The sequence below is a fragment of the Engystomops pustulosus genome, chromosome 4 (genome assembly GCF_040894005.1).
Source record: "Engystomops pustulosus chromosome 4, aEngPut4.maternal, whole genome shotgun sequence".
In the NCBI taxonomy this organism is placed as follows: domain Eukaryota; kingdom Metazoa; phylum Chordata; class Amphibia; order Anura; family Leptodactylidae; genus Engystomops; species Engystomops pustulosus.
In genome coordinates this window covers 1,712,811-1,739,207 of record NC_092414.1, presented here as the reverse complement: position 1 = coordinate 1,739,207, position 26,397 = coordinate 1,712,811, and the positions used below count along the sequence as shown (strand labels likewise).

At 49.8% G+C, this 26,397-nt stretch overlaps 1 protein-coding gene across 1 annotated transcript in view; it reads left to right on the top strand.

Moving 5' to 3' along the window:
* Positions 1-22,414: 22,414 nt before the first annotated feature.
* Positions 22,415-26,397, top strand: part of LOC140125886 (glycogen [starch] synthase, liver-like) — a 92,956-nt gene continuing 88,973 nt past the window's right edge. Inside the window, exon 1 of the mRNA XM_072144771.1 lies at positions 22,415-22,686. Within this exon, the coding sequence (XP_072000872.1) occupies positions 22,566-22,686 (121 nt within the window). The 5' untranslated portion in view covers positions 22,415-22,565. The remainder of the gene's footprint in view (positions 22,687-26,397) is intronic.

The following is a 26,397-nucleotide window of genomic DNA, read 5'->3' as shown; positions in this document are numbered from 1 at the left end:
CAGTAGTGTTATACTGCCCCCTGCTGCTGCTGCTGGTATAACTGTGCACTGACCAGTAGTGTTATACTGCCCCCTGCTGCTGCTGCTGCTGGTATAACTGTACACTGACCAGTAGTGTTATACTGCCCCCTGCTGCTGCTGCTGGTATAACTGTACACTGACCAGTAGTGTTATACTGCCCCCTGCTGCTGGTATAACTGTACACTGACCAGTAGTGTTATACTGCCCCCTGCTGCTGCTGCTGGTATAACTGTACACTGACCAGTAGTGTTATACTGCCCCCTGCTGCTGGTATAACTGTACACTGACCAGTAGTGTTATACTGCCCCCTGCTGCTGCTGCTGGTATAACTGTACACTGACCAGTAGTGTTATACTGCCCCCTGCTGCTGCTGCTGCTGGTATAACTGTGCACTGACCAGTAGTGTTATACTGCCCCCTGCTGCTGCTGCTGGTATAACTGTACACTGACCAGTAGTGTTATACTGCCTCCTGCTGCTGCTGCTGGTATAACTGTACACTGACCAGTAGTGTTATACTGCCCCCTGCTGCTGCTGCTGGTATAACTGTACACTGACCAGTAGTGTTATACTGCCCCCTGCTGCTGCTGCTGCTGGTATAACTGTACACTGACCAGTAGTGTTATACTGCCCCCTGCTGCTGGTATAACTGTACACTGACCAGTAGTGTTATACTGCCCCTGCTGCTGCTGCTGCTGGTATAACTGTACACTGACCAGTAGTGTTATACTGCCCCCTGCTGCTGCTGCTGGTATAACTGTACACTGACCAGTAGTGTTATACTGCCCCCCTGCTGCTGCTGCTGGTATAACTGTACACTGACCAGTAGTGTTATACTGCCCCCTGCTGCTGCTGCTGCTGCTGCTGGTATAACTGTACACTGACCAGTAGTGTTATACTGCCCCCTGCTGCTGCTGCTGGTATTTTTTTAAAAGTATTTATTTTTGCAATTTTTGAAATTTTATACAATTACAATAAACAAAACCAGAAAACAAGATTGTCTGCCACATATTTCCTTCCCCCCATTACAGGATTATTATACAACAGCCATGGTAACAATCAGGTTCTTGCTGTGTTACAAAACTACCTGAGGGATATTACACAATAGATAACAGCAGGATACTGCAGCCAGACATCTTGATACAACACAAACAACTATTGACACATAGACAATCAGTCACACACACACACACACACATACCAGCACGCTCAGTCTCCTTCATCATGGAGAGGAGTGTATATCACATGTGATTATAAGGCTGTATGGGGAGTCACACACACACACACCAGCACGCTCAGTCTCCTTCATCATGGAGAGGAGTATATATCACATGTGATTATAAGGCAGTATGGGGAGTCGCGCACCATCTGGACCAGATGCGGTCAAACTTCTGGGGACACTTCCTGTTGGTATACAGGGACCGGTAGTGGGGAATGACACTATTAATGAGTAGTATCCATCTTTTTAATGGAGGGGGCTCCTGGTCCTTCCAGGTCATCACCACCACTTTTCGGGCGTAGTATAAGACAAACCTAAAGAAAATTTTGTCATAGTGGCCATTGACAACTTCATTTATGATGCCGAGGAGACACACAGAGGGAGACAGTAACCGTGGGAAATCAAAGTGTATATTTAGGAATTCCAGCACTTCGGACCAGAAGACATGGACCCTAGGGCAGGACCAGACACAATGCAGGAAGGATCCGACTTCAGCCTGACAGCGAAAGCAAAGATCATTGGGCATTGCTCCCATGCGGAATAGTCTAGCAGGGGTGAAATATACTCGATGGAGGAATTTAGATTGGATCAGGAAGTCCCTTGCACTCACTACAGATGTGAAGTAGGACAGTTCGACCTCCCTCCAGTCATCATCTGACAGGTCAGGGATATCCTGTCTCCAGCGTTCACAGGCTCTATCAAACGGTCTGGACTTTTGGTCTTGTAGGAGAGCATAGCACTGAGTGAGTGGCTTAGGGAGGTCCGGGGTACTCATCAGAGTCTCTAGTTTGGAGAATTTCACTGTCAGGCTGAAGGAGCCGAATTGGGCTTTGAATGCGTGCCGCAGTTGCGTGTAATGGAAGCTAGCCGTATTGGGTACAGTATGTCTCTCCCTTATCTCGTTAAAGCTGAGTAACTCTGCTACCGGGGATAAGAGCTGGCCTACAAATTTCACCCCCGCTGCCCCCCACATTGTCCAGCCCGGGAGGGAGAGGAAGTGAGAGAGCCATGGATTGAGCCACAATGGAGTCCTAGGCGAGAGAGGGGGAGAGCTGCTCGGTTCTACCAGGGATTGTGCCCTACGCCAGCACACCGCTACCGTACGTAGGGGAAGTGGGGTATCAGATGGGGACTTATACCTGTACAGCAGGTTTGTAAGGGCCTCGTAGGAACCTACCAGGGCACCAGCCAGTGCAGTAGCTGCATTACCCATGTCTATATCTATCCACCACTGGGCATATACAAGCTGGGAAGCCAGGTAATAAAGATACAGATCCGGGGCAGCCAGTCCACCCCTAGACTTGGGAGCCTGAAGCAGCGCTAGACTGAATCGCGGGGCGCTACTCTGCCAGTAAAAGGACCTGAGAATGCCGTCTAAGCGTTTAAACAAACTCTTAGGAAGGAGTATAGGACAGGCATGGAAAAGGTATAGAAATTTTGGGAGAAAAATCATTTTAAATATGTTAATACGCCCGTACAGAGACAAGGGGAGAGTGGACCAGGCTTTTAGACGCGATTCCGCTGCAGTTATCAAGGGTGTAATGTTTAACTCCGTATATGCCTGGACCCTGCGTGACACCTGAACTCCCAGATATTTAAAGGTGGACACCACCTGGACTGGGACGGGGAGGGAGTGTACCCCTACATCAGATAAGGGGAAAAGGACCGATTTGTCCCAGTTAACCCGGAGACCTGAGAACCCCCCATAACGTTCTATCAGGGACAGAAGGGATTCCAGAGAGGGGCCCACGTCTCCAAGGTATACAAGTGTATCATCAGCGTAGAGAGATACCTTTTCAATGATAGGACCTCTAGTAATACCCTTAATGCTATCAGAGTGACGGATCGCCACAGCAAGGGGCTCAATGGCAAGTGCGAAGAGGAGGGGAGATAGCGGGCAGCCCTGCCTAGTGCCCCTGGCCATAGGGAGAGTAGGTGAGATGTTAAGGTTGGTCCGTACCCTAGCCTTGGGATCATTATACAGTAGTTTAACTAATGCTGTAAATCGAGGGCCAAGACCCATTCTAGGCAAAAGGGTCCACAAATAGGGCCATTCCACAGAGTCAAACGCCTTACAATTGTCTAAGGATAAGATAAACCCAGGGTCTGGAGACCGCTCTGCCTCTGCTATATTCAGGTGTAGTCTTTGTATATTTATGTCAGTTCCCCTCCCAGGCATAAAGCCTGTCTGGTCCGGGTGAACCAAGGATAATATTACTTTATTAAGCCTTGTTGCCAGAATTTTTGCTAGGATTTTAACATCTGAGTTTAGGAGGGAAATTGGGCGGTACGAGTCGGGAAGCAGGGGATCCTTGCCAGGCTTAGGAAGAACTACAATAAGGGCCTCTCGCATGGAGTCAGGGAGGGAACCACTGTCGAGCGCATCGGAGTACAGGCTAAGTAGATGAGGGACCAGGGTCTCACAGTTATCCCTATACCACTCACCTCCCAGCCCATCAAGTCCAGGTGTCTTACCGGGGGGCAACGATTGGATGGCCAGTTCCACCTCCTCCGCCGAGAGCGGAGCATCAAGCTCCGATGTCTGTGCTGGTGTGAGCCTCCAAAGTGGAAGACTGTCAAGGAATCTGGAAATCTCGACGGAAGAGGCGGACAATCTGGAGCTGTAAAGAGAGGAATAGAATTCATAAAATACCATGTTAATGGCCCGGGGTTCTGTAATCAAGGCTCCGTTACCATCAATAATAGAGGGAACGGAAGCACAAGGACGTTCAGCCCGCGAGAGATACGCAAGCAGCTTCCCATTTTTATCTCCGAATTCAAAGATGGACGCTTCCCTGGCTAGCAGGCGCTTACTGGTGCGCTCCTTCACTACAGCTAGATGGTTCCTCTGCGCCTGAGCCCAAGTCTTTTTATTCCCCGGAGTAGGTTTCTCTAGATACTCCTTTTCTGCATTTACCAGTGCAGCGGTCAACCTCTCCTCCTGCGCGTTTAGAGACTTTCTATGGCCAGCTACACCTGACATGAATGCCCCCCGCACCGAGGACTTGTACGAGTCCCAGACTAGAAGAGGATCAGGATGGGTTGAGTGTACATCCCAGAACTCGCTGTGCACAGCCCTAACAGTACTCTGGACCGCTGGGGACAGGAGCCAAGCCGGGTGCAGGCGCCATACGCGGGAGTCGCTGGGGGGGCCTATAAGGAGACTAATGAGCAAGGCGGAGTGGTCTGATGCACTGCGTGGGCAATAGGATACCTGGTCAACGTGCGGCAACATATCAGGGGAGACAAAGGCCAGATCAATCCGAGAGAAGCTCCTGTGCACAGAGGAATAGAATGAATATTCTCTCTCTTGAGGGTGTTTACTACGCCAAACATCGGCGAGGTCTAGAGAAGTGAGCCACTCGTTCAGACGGACCGAGCCTGTGTCCAGACCACTTGTACGATCTAAGGAGGGATTAGGGACTGCATTGAAGTCACCAATGCAGAGTATCGGACTGGGAGGCATAGCAGCCAGCTTACTGGATATTAGGTGCAATACAGCTGGATCAAAGGGAGGGGGGACATAAATAGACGCTATAGTAAAGGTAAGGCCCCACAAGGCACAATGTACGATCACATAACGGCCAAAGTGGTCCGGCGCTACCTGTATGACTTCTATGGGAAGCGCTTTGGATATGAGTATGGATACTCCCCTGGCGTAAACAGAGTAGGAGGAATGGTAACCTCTAGCCACCCAGGCCCGCTTCAGGGAGAGGACCTTCTGACCCGTAAGGTGTGTCTCTTGGATACATACAATATGGGGGGCCTGACGCTTAATGACGTCTAACATCAGAGCCCTCTTGAATTTAGAATTAAGTCCCCTCACATTCCAGCTCATTACCTTAAGTGAAGACATCTTAGCGGAAGGGAAAGGGGTGTGGGGAAGGAGACGTGAGCAACCAAGCATTCATCCTTTCATACCACAAAGACATAGACAGACAGACAACAGTGAGCATAACAAATATAACAGAACTGAACTAACAATCCCAAGAATACAAACCCCCTGTCTAACACCCTAACAGCAGTAGTGTAGACCTATACCCACTAACAATCAAAGAGTAGAACAGTGGTCCCTAACTCAAGACAAACCTACACCATTTGTCCCGGGACCTTCAACCCTTAATGTATATATGATCAGGAGGTTATTAGGCAGCCATATTTAGAGAAAACCAAAGAGGAGATAGGGGATGGGGGAAGGGGGAGGGGAGGGGGAAGGGGGAGGGGAGAGGAGGAGGGGGGGGAATAGGGAAAGAATGAAGTGCCATATGTGGCGCACTGGTCGATATGACCAAACAGAGAACACAAATCAATCACAGGGTACATTTGTGAGGCACGTAATGTGTAAACAAATATTAGAAAACTGTAACAGTGATTTGGGACCCCTAGATAACTATTCAGGACTAAGTCCAGCATTGTCATAGCACATCAGATAAAAGGATATGTGAGTCCAGTCACTCAGGAGGTGCGGGCCTTCCAGCTGGGGCCCGTGGAGCTGCATCAGCCCAGTGAAGTGCTTCGGTTGGGCAGGTGAATAAACGAGTCTTCTGGCCGTCCACAATTCGGAGCTTGGAAGGATACATCATGGAGTATTTATACCCCTTGTCACGGAGACGGGCACGGACCTCGGTGAATTGTGCTCGCTGTTTCCTGACGGATGCAGAGAAATCAGGGTAGAAGGACACTCTGCTGTTGGCATAGAGAATTTCTCCCTTGGTACGGACAGCCCTGAGGATAGAGTCCCTGTCCCTAAAGTGCAGCAGCCGGGCCAGGAAGGGTCTCGGATTGCCCCCTGGGGGGCCAGGGCGGGATGGCACGCGATGGGCCCTTTCCACTGTGAAGAACGGGGAGAAGGTATCTGCAGGAAGCATATTTTTGAGCCAATTTTCAAAAAAGGATACAGGGTCAGACCCTTCCACTTTTTCGGGGAGACCAACCACTCTGACGTTGTTCCGTCGCAGGCGGTTTTCGAGGTCATCAGCTCTGTCGATGGATGCAGACATTTGGCGCTGAAGCTCTCTGATCTGTGTCGGCATAGGCCTCTGGACATCTTCCACCTCAGATATTCTGCGTTCAGTTTCGGTGATTCGCTCTTTGGCTTTGTGGACATCATGTCGTAATAGAACAAAGTCCTGTCGCAGCTCATCCACCTTGGTGACCAGTTTGGATTGGCATCCGTTAATGGCCGCCAGCACCTCTGCAAATTTCCGATCCAACTCCGTGGCCGCGTCAGACGGATCAGCACCCTCTTCATAGCTTACAAGCTGTGGCGGGCTCTGGGAGCCTTCAAAGAGGGAGGGAGAGGAGTTTGGGGACCCCTGAGGAGAGCAAGGCTGTGTGCGGGAGAATCTCCCCAACTTTTTGGCAGCGTTCGACTGAATCTGTGCTAGAACGGCTTGTGATGTGGAGCATTCCTGCGCATCCAGGGGTTCCAGGGACTGGAATGGAGGATCCCCATGGACGGATTCATCATCCGAAGGAGGTGCAGACACCCCGGACGCTGCTTTGAGCATTTTAGCCGTCTTCCTCCGATTACCCATGGCGTCTGGGCAGGGGGGGGCCAGTGATAAACAATCAGGAAGCCTAGCGTCCAGTAGTTAGCAGAGATACAGTCCAAACCCACGTGGAGTATTGCAGCAGGACTGCAAGGGTTAATATAGAACAAAACCCAGGAGCAGGGGATCTCTGGGAATATGGAGGACTCAGTGCTGGGCTGTATAGCTTGGGGTCCCCAGGGCAGAGGTGGGCAGCAGCAGGGGAATTACTTCCCTACCTGGTCCTGGATCAGTCCAGCAGTGACAGAGTCCACAGGATGGCGCCTCCAGCAGGATAAAGGGCTGGCTGGAGCGCTGTCACAGTGCCCTCGGCGGTGGGAGCGATGTCCAGGCGGCAAGGTGCAGGAAAATGTCCCCGGCGATCGGTTTACCGCTGCACCGGGCGGCTAGGAGCGGGCCGCCGCGCGGGTCACGTGGTCGGCCGCGGGGGAGCACGGAGGAGCGGCGCGGTGTCCGTAGCCGCCTCCAAAACGGCACCGGAGGACAGTGGCAGGTGTGTGGGGCACCCCGGGGCGGAGGGGAACGGGCACAAGTGAGGGATGGCTGCCTTAGGAGGGAGATGGGGTGTCGGGTCCCGGGAGCTCCGCGGCGCACGTCCTTCTCAGTCCGGCATCAGGCCACGCCCCCTGCTGCTGCTGGTATAACTGTACACTGACCAGTAGTGTTATACTGCCCCCTGCTGCTGCTGCTGGTATAACTGTACACTGACCAGTAGTGTTATACTGCCCCCTGCTGCTGCTGCTGGTATAACTGTACACTGACCAGTAGTGTTATACTGCCCCCTGCTGCTGGTATAACTGTACACTGACCAGTAGTGTTATACTGCCCCCTGCTGCTGCTGCTGGTATAACTGTACACTGACCAGTAGTGTTATACTGCCCCCTGCTGCTGCTGCTGGTATAACTGTACACTGACCAGTAGTGTTATACTGCCCCCTGCTGCTGCTGCTGCTGGTATAACTGTACACTGACCAGTAGTGTTATACTGCCCCCTGCTGCTGCTGCTGGTATAACTGTACACTGACCAGTAGTGTTATACTGCCTCCTGCTGCTGCTGGTATAACTGTGCACTGACCAGTAGTGTTATACTGCCCCCTGCTGCTGCTGCTGCTGGTATAACTGTACACTGACCAGTAGTGTTATACTGCCCCCTGCTGCTGGTATAACTGTACACTGACCAGTAGTGTTATACTGCCCCCTGCTGCTGCTGCTGGTATAACTGTACACTGACCAGTAGTGTTATACTGCCCCCTGCTGCTGCTGGTATAACTGTACACTGACCAGTAGTGTTATACTGCCCCCTGCTGCTGCTGGTATAACTGTACACTGACCAGTAGTGTTATACTGCCCCCTGCTGCTGCTGCTGGTATAACTGTACACTGACCAGTAGTGTTATACTGCCCCCTGCTGCTGCTGCTGGTATAACTGTACACTGACCAGTAGTGTTATACTGCCCCCTGCTGCTGGTATAACTGTACACTGACCAGTAGTGTTATACTGCCCCCTGCTGCTGCTGCTGGTATAACTGTACACTGACCAGTAGTGTTATACTGCCCCCTGCTGCTGCTGCTGGTATAACTGTACACTGACCAGTAGTGTTATACTGCCCCCTGCTGCTGCTGCTGGTATAACTGTACACTGACCAGTAGTGTTATACTGCCCCCTGCTGCTGCTGCTGGTATAACTGTACACTGACCAGTAGTGTTATACTGCCCCCTGCTGCTGCTGCTGCTGGTATAACTGTACACTGACCAGTAGTGTTATACTGCCCCCTGCTGCTGCTGCTGCTGGTATAACTGTACACTGACCAGTAGTGTTATACTGCCCCCTGCTGCTGCTGCTGGTATAACTGTACACTGACCAGTAGTGTTATACTGCCCCCTGCTGCTGCTGCTGCTGGTATAACTGTACACTGACCAGTAGTGTTATACTGCCCCCTGCTGCTGCTGCTGGTATAACTGTATACTGACCAGTAGTGTTATACTGCCCCCTGCTGCTGCTGGTATAACTGTACACTGACCAGTAGTGTTATACTGCCCCCTGCTGCTGCTGCTGGTATAACTGTACACTGACCAGTAGTGTTATACTGCCCCCTGCTGCTGGTATAACTGTACACTGACCAGTAGTGTTATACTGCCCCCTGCTGCTGCTGCTGCTGGTATAACTGTACACTGACCAGTAGTGTTATACTGCCCCCTGCTGCTGCTGCTGGTATAACTGTACACTGACCAGTAGTGTTATACTGCCCCCTGCTGCTGCTGCTGGTATAACTGTACACTGACCAGTAGTGTTATACTGCCCCCTGCTGCTGCTGCTGGTATAACTGTACACTGACCAGTAGTGTTATACTGCCCCCTGCTGCTGCTGCTGGTATAACTGTACACTGACCAGTAGTGTTATACTGCCCCCTGCTGCTGCTGGTATAACTGTACACTGACCAGTAGTGTTATACTGCCCCCTGCTGCTGCTGCTGGTATAACTGTACACTGACCAGTAGTGTTATACTGCCCCCTGCTGCTGCTGCTGGTATAACTGTACACTGACCAGTAGTGTTATACTGCCCCCTGCTGCTGGTATAACTGTACACTGACCAGTAGTGTTATACTGCCCCCTGCTGCTGCTGCTGCTGGTATAACTGTACACTGACCAGTAGTGTTATACTGCCCCCTGCTGCTGCTGCTGGTATAACTGTACACTGACCAGTAGTGTTATACCAGCAGCAGCAGCAGGGGGCAGTATAACTGTGCACTGACCAGTAGTGTTATACTGCCCCCTGCTGCTGGTATAACTGTACACTGACCAGTAGTGTTATACTGCCCCCTGCTGCTGCTGCTGGTATAACTGTACACTGACCAGTAGTGTTATACTGCCCCCTGCTGCTGCTGCTGGTATAACTGTACACTGACCAGTAGTGTTATACTGCCCCCTGCTGCTGCTGCTGGTATAACTGTACACTGACCAGTAGTGTTATACTGCCCCCTGCTGCTGGTATAACTGTACACTGACCAGTAGTGTTATACTGCCCCCTGCTGCTGCTGCTGGTATAACTGTACACTGACCAGTAGTGTTATACTGCCCCCTGCTGCTGCTGCTGGTATAACTGTACACTGACCAGTAGTGTTATACTGCCCCCTGCTGCTGCTGCTGGTATAACTGTACACTGACCAGTAGTGTTATACTGCCCCCTGCTGCTGGTATAACTGTACACTGACCAGTAGTGTTATACTGCCCCCTGCTGCTGCTGCTGCTGGTATAACTGTACACTGACCAGTAGTGTTATACTGCCCCCTGCTGCTGCTGCTGGTATAACTGTACACTGACCAGTAGTGTTATACTGCCCCCTGCTGCTGCTGCTGGTATAACTGTGCACTGACCAGTAGTGTTATACTGCCCCCTGCTGCTGCTGCTGGTATAACTGTACACTGACCAGTAGTGTTATACTGCCCCCTGCTGCTGCTGCTGGTATAACTGTACACTGACCAGTAGTGTTATACTGCCCCCTGCTGCTGCTGCTGGTATAACTGTACACTGACCAGTAGTGTTATACTGCCCCCTGCTGCTGCTGCTGGTATAACTGTACACTGACCAGTAGTGTTATACTGCCCCCTGCTGCTGCTGCTGGTATAACTGTACACTGACCAGTAGTGTTATACTGCCCCCTGCTGCTGCTGCTGGTATAACTGTACACTGACCAGTAGTGTTATACTGCCCCCTGCTGCTGCTGCTGGTATAACTGTACACTGACCAGTAGTGTTATACTGCCCCCTGCTGCTGCTGCTGGTATAACTGTACACTGACCAGTAGTGTTATACTGCCCCCTGCTGCTGGTATAACTGTACACTGACCAGTAGTGTTATACTGCCCCCTGCTGCTGCTTCTGGTATAACTGTGCACTGACCAGTAGTGTTATACTGCCCCCTGCTGCTGCTGCTGGTATAACTGTACACTGACCAGTAGTGTTATACTGCCCCCTGCTGCTGCTGCTGGTATAACTGTACACTGACCAGTAGTGTTATACTGCCCCCTGCTGCTGCTGCTGGTATAACTGTACACTGACCAGTAGTGTTATACTGCCCCCTGCTGCTGCTGCTGGTATAACTGTACACTGACCAGTAGTGTTATACTGCCCCCTGCTGCTGCTGCTGCTGGTATAACTGTGCACTGACCAGTAGTGTTATACTGCCCCCTGCTGCTGCTGCTGGTATAACGGTACACTGACCAGTAGTGTTATACTGCCCCCTGCTGCTGCTGCTGGTATAACTGTACACTGACCAGTAGTGTTATACTGCCCCCTGCTGCTGCTGCTGGTATAACTGTACACTGACCAGTAGTGTTATACTGCCCCCTGCTGCTGCTGCTGGTATAACTGTACACTGACCAGTAGTGTTATACTGCCTCCTGCTGCTGCTGCTGGTATAACTGTACACTGACCAGTAGTGTTATACTGCCCCCTGCTGCTGGTATAACTGTACACTGACCAGTAGTGTTATACTGCCCCCTGCTGCTGGTATAACTGTACACTGACCAGTAGTGTTATACTGCCCCCTGCTGCTGCTGCTGGTATAACTGTACACTGACCAGTAGTGTTATACTGCCCCCTGCTGCTGCTGCTGGTATAACTGTACACTGACCAGTAGTGTTATACTGCCCCCTGCTGCTGCTGCTGGTATAACTGTACACTGACCAGTAGTGTTATACTGCCCCCTGCTGCTGGTATAACTGTACACTGACCAGTAGTGTTATACTGCCCCCTGCTGCTGCTGCTGGTATAACTGTACACTGACCAGTAGTGTTATACTGCCCCCTGCTGCTGCTGCTGGTATAACTGTACACTGACCAGTAGTGTTATACTGCCCCCTGCTGCTGCTGCTGCTGGTATAACTGTACACTGACCAGTAGTGTTATACTGCCCCCTGCTGCTGCTGCTGGTATAACTGTACACTGACCAGTAGTGTTATACTGCCCCCTGCTGCTGCTGCTGCTGCTGCTGGTATAACTGTACACTGACCAGTAGTGTTATACTGCCCCCTGCTGCTGCTGCTGGTATAACTGTATACTGACCAGTAGTGTTATACTGCCCCCTGCTGCTGCTGCTGGTATAACTGTACACTGACCAGTAGTGTTATACTGCCCCCTGCTGCTGGTATAACTGTACACTGACCAGTAGTGTTATACTGCCCCCTGCTGCTGGTATAACTGTACACTGACCAGTAGTGTTATACTGCCCCCTGCTGCTGCTGCTGGTATAACTGTACACTGACCAGTAGTGTTATACTGCCCCCTGCTGCTGCTGCTGGTATAACTGTGCACTGACCAGTAGTGTTATACTGCCCCCTGCTGCTGCTGCTGGTATAACTGTACACTGACCAGTAGTGTTATACTGCCCCCTGCTGCTGGTATAACTGTACACTGACCAGTAGTGTTATACTGCCCCCTGCTGCTGCTGCTGGTATAACTGTGCACTGACCAGTAGTGTTATACTGCCCCCTGCTGCTGCTGCTGGTATAACTGTACACTGACCAGTAGTGTTATACTGCCCCCTGCTGCTGCTGCTGGTATAACTGTACACTGACCAGTAGTGTTATACTGCCCCCTGCTGCTGCTGCTGGTATAACTGTACACTGACCAGTAGTGTTATACTGCCCCCTGCTGCTGCTGCTGGTATAACTGTACACTGACCAGTAGTGTTATACTGCCCCCTGCTGCTGCTGCTGGTATAACTGTACACTGACCAGTAGTGTTATACTGCCCCCTGCTGCTGCTGCTGGTATAACTGTACACTGACCAGTAGTGTTATACTGCCCCCTGCTGCTGCTGCTGGTATAACTGTACACTGACCAGTAGTGTTATACTGCCCCCTGCTGCTGGTATAACTGTACACTGACCAGTAGTGTTATACTGCCCCCTGCTGCTGCTGCTGGTATAACTGTACACTGACCAGTAGTGTTATACTGCCCCCTGCTGCTGCTGCTGGTATAACTGTACACTGACCAGTAGTGTTATACTGCCCCCTGCTGCTGCTGCTGGTATAACTGTACACTGACCAGTAGTGTTATACTGCCCCCTGCTGCTGCTGCTGGTATAACTGTACACTGACCAGTAGTGTTATACTGCCCCCTGCTGCTGCTGCTGGTATAACTGTGCACTGACCAGTAGTGTTATACTGCCCCCTGCTGCTGCTGGTATAACTGTACACTGACCAGTAGTGTTATACTGCCCCCTGCTGCTGCTGCTGGTATAACTGTACACTGACCATTAGTGTTATACTGCCCCCTGCTGCTGCTGCTGGTATAACTGTACACTGACCAGTAGTGTTATACTGCCCCCTGCTGCTGCTGGTATAACTGTACACTGACCAGTAGTGTTATACTGCCCCCTGCTGCTGCTGCTGGTATAACTGTACACTGACCAGTAGTGTTATACTGCCCCCTGCTGCTGCTGCTGGTATAACTGTACACTGACCAGTAGTGTTATACTGCCCCCTGCTGCTGCTGCTGGTATAACTGTACACTGACCAGTAGTGTTATACTGCCCCCTGCTGCTGCTGCTGGTATAACTGTACACTGACCAGTAGTGTTATACTGCCCCCTGCTGCTGCTGCTGGTATAACTGTACACTGACCAGTAGTGTTATACTGCCCCCTGCTGCTGCTGCTGGTATAACTGTACACTGACCAGTAGTGTTATACTGCCCCCTGCTGCTGCTGCTGGTATAACTGTACACTGACCAGTAGTGTTATACTGCCCCCTGCTGCTGCTGCTGGTATAACTGTACACTGACCAGTAGTGTTATACTGCCCCCTGCTGCTGCTGCTGGTATAACTGTACACTGACCAGTAGTGTTATACTGCCCCCTGCTGCTGCTGCTGGTATAACTGTACACTGACCAGTAGTGTTATACTGCCCCCTGCTGCTGCTGCTGGTATAACTGTACACTGACCAGTAGTGTTATACTGCCCCCTGCTGCTGCTGCTGGTATAACTGTACACTGACCAGTAGTGTTATACTGCCCCCTGCTGCTGCTGCTGGTATAACTGTACACTGACCAGTAGTGTTATACTGCCCCCTGCTGCTGCTGCTGGTATAACTGTACACTGACCAGTAGTGTTATACTGCCCCCTGCTGCTGCTGCTGGTATAACTGTACACTGACCAGTAGTGTTATACTGCCCCCTGCTGCTGCTGCTGGTATAACTGTACACTGACCAGTAGTGTTATACTGCCCCCTGCTGCTGCTGCTGGTATAACTGTACACTGACCAGTAGTGTTATACTGCCCCCTGCTGCTGGTATAACTGTACACTGACCAGTAGTGTTATACTGCCCCCTGCTGCTGCTGCTGGTATAACTGTACACTGACCAGTAGTGTTATACTGCCCCCTGCTGCTGCTGCTGGTATAACTGTACACTGACCAGTAGTGTTATACTGCCCCCTGCTGCTGCTGCTGGTATAACTGTACACTGACCAGTAGTGTTATACTGCCCCCTGCTGCTGCTGCTGGTATAACTGTACACTGACCAGTAGTGTTATACTGCCCCCTGCTGCTGCTGCTGGTATAACTGTACACTGACCAGTAGTGTTATACTGCCCCCTGCTGCTGCTGCTGGTATAACTGTACACTGACCAGTAGTGTTATACTGCCCCCTGCTGCTGGTATAACTGTACACTGACCAGTAGTGTTATACTGCCCCCTGCTGCTGCTGCTGGTATAACTGTACACTGACCAGTAGTGTTATACTGCCCCCTGCTGCTGCTGCTGCTGGTATAACTGTACACTGACCAGTAGTGTTATACTGCCCCCTGCTGCTGGTATAACTGTACACTGACCAGTAGTGTTATACTGCCCCCTGCTGCTGCTGCTGGTATAACTGTACACTGACCAGTAGTGTTATACTGCCCCCTGCTGCTGGTATAACTGTACACTGACCAGTAGTGTTATACTGCCCCCTGCTGCTGCTGCTGGTATAACTGTACACTGACCAGTAGTGTTATACTGCCCCCTGCTGCTGGTATAACTGTACACTGACCAGTAGTGTTATACTGCCCCCTGCTGCTGCTGCTGGTATAACTGTACACTGACCAGTAGTGTTATACTGCCCCCTGCTGCTGCTGCTGGTATAACTGTACACTGACCAGTAGTGTTATACTGCCCCCTGCTGCTGCTGCTGGTATAACTGTACACTGACCAGTAGTGTTATACTGCCCCCTGCTGCTGCTGCTGGTATAACTGTACACTGACCAGTAGTGTTATACTGCCCCCTGCTGCTGCTGCTGCTGGTATAACTGTACACTGACCAGTAGTGTTATACTGCCCCCTGCTGCTGCTGCTGGTATAACTGTACACTGACCAGTAGTGTTATACTGCCCCCTGCTGCTGCTGCTGCTGGTATAACTGTACACTGACCAGTAGTGTTATACTGCCCCCTGCTGCTGCTGCTGCTGGTATAACTGTACACTGACCAGTAGTGTTATACTGCCCCCTGCTGCTGCTGCTGCTGGTATAACTGTACACTGACCAGTAGTGTTATACTGCCCCCTGCTGCTGCTGCTGCTGGTATAACTGTACACTGACCAGTAGTGTTATACTGCCCCCTGCTGCTGCTGGTATAACTGTACACTGACCAGTAGTGTTATACTGCCCCCTGCTGCTGCTGCTGGTATAACTGTACACTGACCAGTAGTGTTATACTGCCCCCTGCTGCTGCTGCTGGTATAACTGTACACTGACCAGTAGTGTTATACTGCCCCCTGCTGCTGCTGCTGGTATAACTGTACACTGACCAGTAGTGTTATACTGCCCCCTGCTGCTGCTGCTGGTATAACTGTACACTGACCAGTAGTGTTATACTGCCCCCTGCTGCTGGTATAACTGTACACTGACCAGTAGTGTTATACTGCCCCCTGCTGCTGCTGCTGGTATAACTGTACACTGACCAGTAGTGTTATACTGCCCCCTGCTGCTGCTGCTGGTATAACTGTACACTGACCAGTAGTGTTATACTGCCCCCTGCTGCTGCTGCTGGTATAACTGTACACTGACCAGTAGTGTTATACTGCCCCCTGCTGCTGCTGCTGGTATAACTGTACACTGACCAGTAGTGTTATACTGCCCCCTGCTGCTGGTATAACTGTACACTGACCAGTAGTGTTATACTGCCCCCTGCTGCTGCTGCTGGTATAACTGTACACTGACCAGTAGTGTTATACTGCCCCCTGCTGCTGCTGCTGGTATAACTGTACACTGACCAGTAGTGTTATACTGCCCCCTGCTGCTGGTATAACTGTACACTGACCAGTAGTGTTATACTGCCCCCTGCTGCTGCTGCTGGTATAACTGTACACTGACCAGTAGTGTTATACTGCCCCCTGCTGCTGCTGCTGGTATAACTGTGCACTGACCAGTAGTGTTATACTGCCCCCTGCTGCTGCTGCTGCTGGTATAACTGTACACTGACCAGTAGTGTTATACTGCCCCCTGCTGCTGGTATAACTGTACACTGACCAGTAGTGTTATACTGCCCCCTGCTGCTGCTGCTGGTATAACTGTACACTGACCAGTAGTGTTATACTGCCCCCTGCTGCTGCTGCTGGTATAACTGTACACTGACCAGTAGTGTTATACTGCCCCCTGCTGCTGCTGCTGGTATAACTGTACACTGACCAGTAGTGTTATACTGCCCCCTGCTGCTGCTGCTGGTATAACTGTACACTGACCAGTAGTGTTATACTGCCCCCTGCTGCTGCTGCTGGTATAACTGTACACTGACCAGTAGTGTTATACTGCCCCCTGCTGCTGCTGCTGGTATAACTGTACACTGACCAGTAGTGTTATACTGCCCCCTGCTGCTGCTGCTGGTATAACTGTACACTGACCAGTAGTGTTATACTGCCCCCTGCTGCTGGTATAACTGTACACTGACCAGTAGTGTTATACTGCCCCCTGCTGCTGCTGCTGGTATAACTGTACACTGACCAGTAGTGTTATACTGCCCCCTGCTGCTGCTGCTGGTATAACTGTACACTGACCAGAAGTGTTATACTGCCCCCTGCTGCTGCTGCTGGTATAACTGTACACTGACCAGTAGTGTTATACTGCCCCCTGCTGCTGCTGCTGGTATAACTGTACACTGACCAGTAGTGTTATACTGCCCCCTGCTGCTGGTATAACTGTACACTGACCAGTAGTGTTATACTGCCCCCTGCTGCTGGTATAACTGTACACTGACCAGTAGTGTTATACTGCCCCCTGCTGCTGCTGGTATAACTGTACACTGACCAGTAGTGTTATACTGCCCCCTGCTGCTGCTGGTATAACTGTGCACTGACCAGTAGTGTTATACTGCCCCTGCTGCTGCTGGTATAACTGTACACTGACCAGTAGTGTTATACTGCCCCCTGCTGCTGCTGGTATAACTGTACACTGACCAGTAGTGTTATACTGCCCCCTGCTGCTGCTGCTGGTATAACTGTACACTGACCAGTAGTGTTATACTGCCCCCTGCTGCTGCTGGTATAACTGTGCACTGACCAGTAGTGTTATACTGCCCCCTGCTGCTGCTGCTGGTATAACTGTACACTGACCAGTAGTGTTATACTGCCCCCTGCTGCTGCTGCTGGTATAACTGTACACTGACCAGTAGTGTTATACTGCCCCCTGCTGCTGGTATAACTGTACACTGACCAGTAGTGTTATACTGCCCCCTGCTGCTGCTGCTGGTATAACTGTACACTGACCAGTAGTGTTATACTGCCCCCTGCTGCTGCTGCTGGTATAACTGTACACTGACCAGTAGTGTTATACTGCCCCCTGCTGCTGCTGCTGGTATAACTGTACACTGACCAGTAGTGTTATACTGCCCCCTGCTGCTGCTGCTGGTATAACTGTACACTGACCAGTAGTGTTATACTGCCCCCTGCTGCTGCTGCTGGTATAACTGTACACTGACCAGTAGTGTTATACTGCCCCCTGCTGCTGCTGGTATAACTGTACACTGACCAGTAGTGTTATACTGCCCCCTGCTGCTGCTGCTGGTATAACTGTACACTGACCAGTAGTGTTATACTGCCCCCTGCTGCTGCTGCTGGTATAACTGTACACTGACCAGTAGTGTTATACTGCCCCCTGCTGCTGCTGCTGCTGGTATAACTGTACACTGACCACTAGGAGGAGATCACTACATACACATTATACACCACCACTAGGGGGAGATCACTACATACACATTATACACCACCACTAGGGGGAGATCACTACATACAGATTATACACCACCACTAGGGGGAGATCACTACATACATATTATACACCACCACTAGGGGGAGATCACTACATACACATTATACACCACCACTAGGGGGAGATCACTACATACACATTATACACCACCACTAGGAGGAGATCACTACATACAGATTATACACCACCACTAGGAGGAGATCACTACATACACATTATACACCACCACTAGGGGGAGATCACTACATACACATTATACACCACCACTAGGAGGAGATCACTACATACAGATTATACACCACCACTAGGAGGAGATCACTACATACACATTATACATCACCACTAGGGGGAGATCACTACATACACATTATACACCACCACTAGGGGGAGATCACTACATACACATTATACACCACCACTAGGAGGAGATCACTACATACACATTATACACCACCACTAGGAGGAGATCACTACATACACATTATACACCACCACTAGGAGGAGATCACTACATACACATTATACACCACCACTAGGGGGAGATCACTACATACACATTATACACCACCACTAGGGGGAGATCACTACATACACATTATACACCACCACTAGGGGGAGATCACTACATACACATTATACACCACCACTAGGGGGAGATCACTACATACACATTATACACCACCACTAGGAGGAGATCACTACATACAGATTATACACCACCACTAGGAGGAGATCACTACATACACATTATACACCACCACTAGGAGGAGATCACTACATACACATTATACACCACCACTAGGGGGAGATCACTACATACACATTATACACCACCACTAGGGGGAGAGCACTACATACACATTATACACCACCACTAGGGGGAGATCACTACATACACATTATACACCACCACTAGGAGGAGATCACTTCATACACATTATACACCACCACTAGGGGGAGATCACTACATACACATTATACACCACCACTAGGGGGAGATCACTACATACACATTATACACCACCACTAGGAGGAGATCACTTCATACACATTATACACCACCACTAGGGGGAGATCACTACATACACATTATACACCACCACTAGGAGGAGATCACTTCATACACATTATACATCACCACTAGGGGGAGATCACTACATACACATTATACATCACCACTAGGGGGAGATCACTACATACACATTATACACCACCACTAGGGGGAGATCACTACATACAGATTATATACCACCACTAGGGGGAGATCACTACATACACATTATACACCACCACTAGGAAGAGATCACTACATACAGATTATACACCACCACTAGGAGGAGATCACTACATACACATTATACACCACCACTAGGAGGAGATCACTACATACACATTATACACCACCACTAGGGGGAGCTCACTACATACACATTATACACCACCACTAGGAGGAGATCACTACATACACATTATACACCACCACTAGGAGGAGCTCACTACATACACATTATACACCACCACTAGGGGGAGCTCACTACATACAGATTATACACCACCACTAGGAGGAGATCACTACATACACATTATACACCACCACTAGGAGGAGATCACTACATACACATTATACACCACCACTAGGAGGAGATCACTACATACACATTATACACCACCACTAGGGGGAGATCACTACATACACATTATACACCACCACTAGGGGGAGATCACTACATACACATTATACACCACCACTAGGAGGAGATCACTACATACACATTATACACCACCACTAGGGGGAGATCACTACATACACATTATACACCACCACTAGGGGGAGATCACTACATACACATTATACACCACCACTAGGAGGAGATCACTACATACACATTATACACCACCACTAGGAGGAGATCACTACATACACATTATACACCACCACTAGGAGGAGATCACTACATACACATTATACACCACCACTAGGAGGAGATCACTACATACAGATTATACACCACCACCAGGGGGAGATCACTACATACACATTATACACCACCACTAGGAGGAGCTCACTACATACACATTATACACCACCACTAGGAGGAGATCACTACATACACATTATACACCACCACTAGGAGGAGATCACTACATACACATTATACACCACCACTAGGGGGAGATCACTACATACACATTATACACCACCACTAGGAGGAGATCACTACATACACATTATACACCACCACTAGGGGGAGATCACTACATACACATTATACACCACCACTAGGGGGAGATCACTACATACACATTATACACCACCACTAGGGGGAGATCACTACATACACATTATACACCACCACTAGGGGGAGATCACTACATACACATTATACACCACCACTAGGAGGAGATCACTACATACACATTATACACCACCACTAGGGGGAGATCACTATATACACATTATACACCACCACTAGGGGGAGATCACTACATACACATTATACATCACCACTAGGGGGAGATCACTACATACACATTATACACCACCACTAGGAGGAGATCACTACATACACATTATACATCACCACTAGGGGGAGATCACTACATACACATTATACACCACCACTAGGAGGAGATCACTACATACAGATTATACACCCCCACTAGGAGGAGATCAATACATACACATTATACACCACCACTAGGAGGAGATCACTACATACACATTATACACCACCACTAGGGGGAGATCACTACATACACATTATACACCACCACTAGGAGGAGATCACTACATACACATTATACATCACCACTAGGGGGAGATCACTACATACACATTATACACCACCACTAGGGGAGATCACTACATACACATTATACACCACCACTAGGGGGAGATCACTACATACACATTATACACCACCACTAGGAGGAGATCACTACATACACATTATACACCACCACTAGGGGGAGATCACTACATACACATTATACACCACCACTAGGGGGAGATCACTACATACACATTATACATCACCACTAGGGGGAGATCACTACATACACATTATACACCACCACTAGGAGGAGATCACTACATACACATTATACACCACCACTAGGAGGAGATCACTACATACACATTATACACCACCACTAGGAGGAGATCACTACATACAGATTATACACCACCACTAGGGGGAGATCACTACATACAGATTATACACCACCACTAGGGGGAGATCACTACATACAGATTATACACCACCACTAGGGGGAGATCACTACATACACATTATACACCACCACTAGGAGGAGATCACTACATACACATTATACACCACCACTAGGAGGAGATCACTACATACACATTATACACCACCACTAGGAGGAGATCACTACATACACATTATACACCACCACTAGGAGGAGATCACTACATACAGATTATACACCACCACTAGGGGGAGATCACTACATACAGATTATACACCACCACTAGGAGGAGATCACTACATACACATTATACACCACCACTAGGAGGAGATCACTACATACACATTATACACCACCACTAGGAGGAGATCACTACATACACATTATACACCACCACTAGGAGGAGATCACTACATACACATTATACACCACCACTAGGGGGAGATCACTATATACAGATTATACACCACCACTAGGAGGAGCTCACTACATACACATTATACACCACCACTAGGAGGAGCTCACTACATACACATTATACACCACCACTAGGAGGAGATCACTACATACAGATTATACACCACCACTAGGGGGAGATCACTACATACACATTATACACCACCACTAGGAGGAGCTCACTACATACACATTATACACCACCACTAGGAGGAGATCACTACATACAGATTATACACCACCACTAGGGGGAGATCACTACATACACATTATACACCACCACTAGGGGGAGATCACTACATACACATTATACACCACCACTAGGAGGAGATCACTACATACACATTATACACCACCACTAGGGGGAGATCACTATATACAGATTATACACCACCACTAGGAGGAGCTCACTACATACACATTATACACCACCACTAGGAGGAGATCACTACATACAGATTATACACCACCACTAGGGGGAGATCACTACATACACATTATACACCACCACTAGGAGGAGATCACTACATACACATTATACACCACCACTAGGGGGCCCCGTTAATGATTTCCAGCTCTTCTCTCACTAGACCCCATATTGTCCGCCCTTGTTTATTGGCTATTGATCGTCCCGTCGCTCTCACGTTTGTACATTTCAAGGTCTGTGTTCTGGCTGAGGTCCAGGGGAGGATTTGGGTGCTGACTGCGCAGCGACCTCTGATCGGCTTGTGGGGGGGATCTGTCCACTTAGCGTCCATGTAGGATTTGGTTGTGTGTGTAATGCGCGGTGTCAGCTCTAAGCCCCAGATTATCCTGGAAGGGGACTCTCCTCAATCTCTTATGTCTTAGAGAGCCCAGACCCCGCAGGACACCATGCCGCTCAGCAGGTCCCTCTCCGTCACCTCCCTCAATGGCCTCCCCCAGTGGGACGAGGAGGGTCTCCCCATAGAAGATCTCCTGCTCTTCGAGATCGCATGGGAAGTCACCAACAAAGGTAAGTAACCACAAAACACAGAGGGGCAAGGGTTAAAGGGGCGCTCCACCTAAAATCAACATCATGAGGCTCCAAGCACTGGAGAAACAGCGGGGGCAGGGACAGTATAACACAACCTATCACTCCCTATCAGCCCCCCAGGATGTAATGGCTGATAACAGAGAGTAATAGATTGTATCCCCCCCTGTACAGTCTCCTCTCCCCGGGGTGTAATGGCTGATAACAGAGAGTAATAGATTGTATCCTCCCCCCTGTACAGTCTCCTCTCCCCGGGGTGTAATGGCTGATAACAGAGAGTAATAGATTGTATCCCCCCTGTACAGTCTCCTCTCCCCGGGATGTAATGGCTGATAACAGAGAGTAATAGATTGTATCCCCCCCCTGTACAGTCTCCTCTCCCCGGGATGTAATGGCTGATAACAGAGAGTAATAGATTGTATCCCCCCCCCCTGTACAGTCTCCTCTCCCCGGGGTGTAATGGCTGATAACAGAGAGTAATAGATTGTATCCCCCTGTACAGTCTCCTCTCCCCGGGGTGTAATGGCTGATAACAGAGAGTAATAGATTGTATCCCCCCCTGTACAGTCTCCTCTCCCCGGGGTGTAATGGCTGATAACAGAGAGTAATAGATTGTATCCCCCCTGTACAGTCTCCTCTCCCCGGGGTGTAATGGCTGATAACAGAGAGTAATAGATTGTATCCTCCCCCTGTACAGTCTCCTCTCCCCGGGGTGTAATGGCTGATAACAGAGAGTAATAGATTGTATCCCCCCTGTACAGTCTCCTCTCCCCGGGGTGTAATGGCTGATAACAGAGAGTAATAGATTGTATCCCCCTGTACAGTCTCCTCTCCCCGGGGTGTAATGGCTGATAACAGAGAGTAATAGATTGTATCCCCCCTGTACAGTCTCCTCTCCCCGGGGTGTAATGGCTGATAACAGAGAGTAATAGATTGTATCCCCCCCTGTACAGTCTCCTCTCCCCGGGGTGTAATGGCTGATAACAGAGAGTAATAGATTGTATCCTCCCTGTACAGTCTCCTCTCCCCGGGATGTAATGGCTGATAACAGAGAGTAATAGATTGTATCCCCCCCTGTACAGTCTCCTCTCCCCGGGGTGTAATGGCTGATAACAGAGAGTAATAGATTGTATCCCCCCTGTACAGTCTCCTCTCCCCGGGGTGTAATGGCTGATAACAGAGAGTAATAGATTGTATCCCCCCCCTGTACAGCCTCCTCTCCCCGGGGTGTAATGGCTGATAACAGAGAGTAATAGATTGTATCCCCCCTGTACAGTCTCCTCTCCCCGGGGTGTAATGGCTGATAACAGAGAGTAATAGATTGTATCCCCCTGTACAGTCTCCTCTCCCCGGGATGTAATGGCTGATAACAGAGAGTAATAGATTGTATCCCCCCTGTACAGTCTCCTCTCCCCGGGGTGTAATGGCTGACAACAGAGAGTAATAGATTGTATCCCCCTGTACAGTCTCCTCCCCCCGGGGTGTAATGGCTGATAACAGAGAGTAATAGATTGTACAGGGGGGATACAGTCTCCTCTCCCCGGGGTGTAATGGCTGACAACAGAGAGTAATAGATTGTATCCCCCTGTACAGTCTCCTCTCCCCGGGGTGTAATGGCTGATAACAGAGAGTAATAGATTGTATCCCCCTGTACAGTCTCCTCTCCCCGGGGTGTAATGGCTGATAACAGAGAGTAATAGATTGTATCCCCCCCCCCCTGTACAGTCTCCTCTCCCCGGGATGTAATGGCTGTTAACAGAGAGTAATAGATTGTATCCCCCCCCCCTGTACAGTCTCCTCTCCCCGGGATGTAATGGCTGATAACAGAGAGTAATAGATTGTATCCCCCCTGTACAGTCTCCTCTCCCCGGGATGTAATGGCTGATAACAGAGAGTAATAGATTGTATCCCCCTGTACAGTCTCCTCTCCCCGGGATGTAATGGCTGATAACAGAGAGTAATAGATTGTATCCCCCCCTGTACAGTCTCCTCTCCCCGGGGTGTAATGGCTGATAACAGAGAGTAATAGATTGTATCCCCCCTGTACAGTCTCCTCTCCCCGGGGTGTAATGGCTGATAACAGAGAGTAATAGATTGTATCCCCCCTGTACAGTCTCCTCTCCCCGGAGTGTAATGGCTGATAACAGAGAGTAATAGATTGTATCCCCCCTGTACAGTCTCCTCCCCCCGGGGTGTAATGGCTGATAACAGAGAGTAATAGATTGTATCCCCCCTGTACAGTCTCCTCTCCCCGGGGTGTAATGGCTGATAACAGAGAGTAATAGATTGTATCCCCCCTGTACAGTCTCCTCTCCCCGGAGTGTAATGGCTGATAACAGAGAGTAATAGATTGTATCCCCCCTGTACAGTCTCCTCTCCCCGGGATATAATGGCTGATAACAGAGAGTAATAGATTGTATCCCCCCTGTACAGTCTCCTCTCCCCGGGATGTAATGGCTGATAACAGAGAGTAATAGATTGTATCCCCCCTGTACAGTCTCCTCTCCCCGGGGTGTAATGGCTGATAACAGAGAGTAATAGATTGTATCCCCCCCCCCTGTACAGTCTCCTCTCCCCGGGGTGTAATGGCTGATAACAGAGAGTAATAGATTGTATCCCCCCTGTACAGTCTCCTCTCCCCGGGGTGTAATGGCTGATAACAGAGAGTAATAGATTGTATCCTCCCTGTACAGTCTCCTCTCCCCGGGGTGTAATGGCTGATAACAGAGAGTAATAGATTGTATCCCCCCCCTGTACAGTCTCCTCTCCCCGGGGTGTAATGGCTGATAACAGAGAGTAATAGATTGTATCCCCCTGTACAGTCTCCTCTCCCCGGGATGTAATGGCTGATAACAGAGAGTAATAGATTGTATCCCCCCTGTACAGTCTCCTCTCCCCGGGGTGTAATGGCTGATAACAGAGAGTAATAGATTGTACAGGGGGGATACAGTCTCCTCTCCCCGGGATGTAATGGCTGATAACAGAGAGTAATAGATTGTATCCTCCCCCTGTACAGTCTCCTCTCCCCGGGATGTAATGGCTGATAACAGAGAGTAATAGATTGTATCCCCCCCCCTGTACAGTCTCCTCTCCCCGGGATGTAATGGCTGATAACAGAGAGTAATAGATTGTATCCCCCCCCCTGTACAGTCTCCTCTCCCCGGGGTGTAATGGCTGATAACAGAGAGTGAGTGTGAGCTCTTGTGTCCCCCTGCAGGCGCTATACACAGTGGGTGCGGTCCCCTCCTCCTCCTCCGGGGGGCAGTAGTGGTTAATGATTGGCAGATGTGAATATTTACAGAATAGATGGAGAAGGATAGGAAAAAAGGAGTAAACAGGAGGTGACACGGGGGTCAGGGGTCAGGGTCAGGGTCGGGGCTTTGCTCCTCTGATGAGTATTCTAGTCCCGTACACTAGGTGGCGCAGCACTGTGTATGTATGTAACCATGTAATAAGTAACTATGAATCTCTGTGTATCCGGGGGTTGCTGATATACCGGGGGTCAGGGGTCAGTGGTAGATGTTGCCCCTATATTTCCTATAGGTCCTGTCACAACGGTCACTGCTGCACTGTTCCCCCCCCCCCCCCTCCCCCTAAGACTTCGAGGAATAGACAATCCCCGGATGACTCCCTCCTGTACGGACACAACTGCTGAGGAAGCTTTTACTCCATAAATCCTATCATTAGGTCACA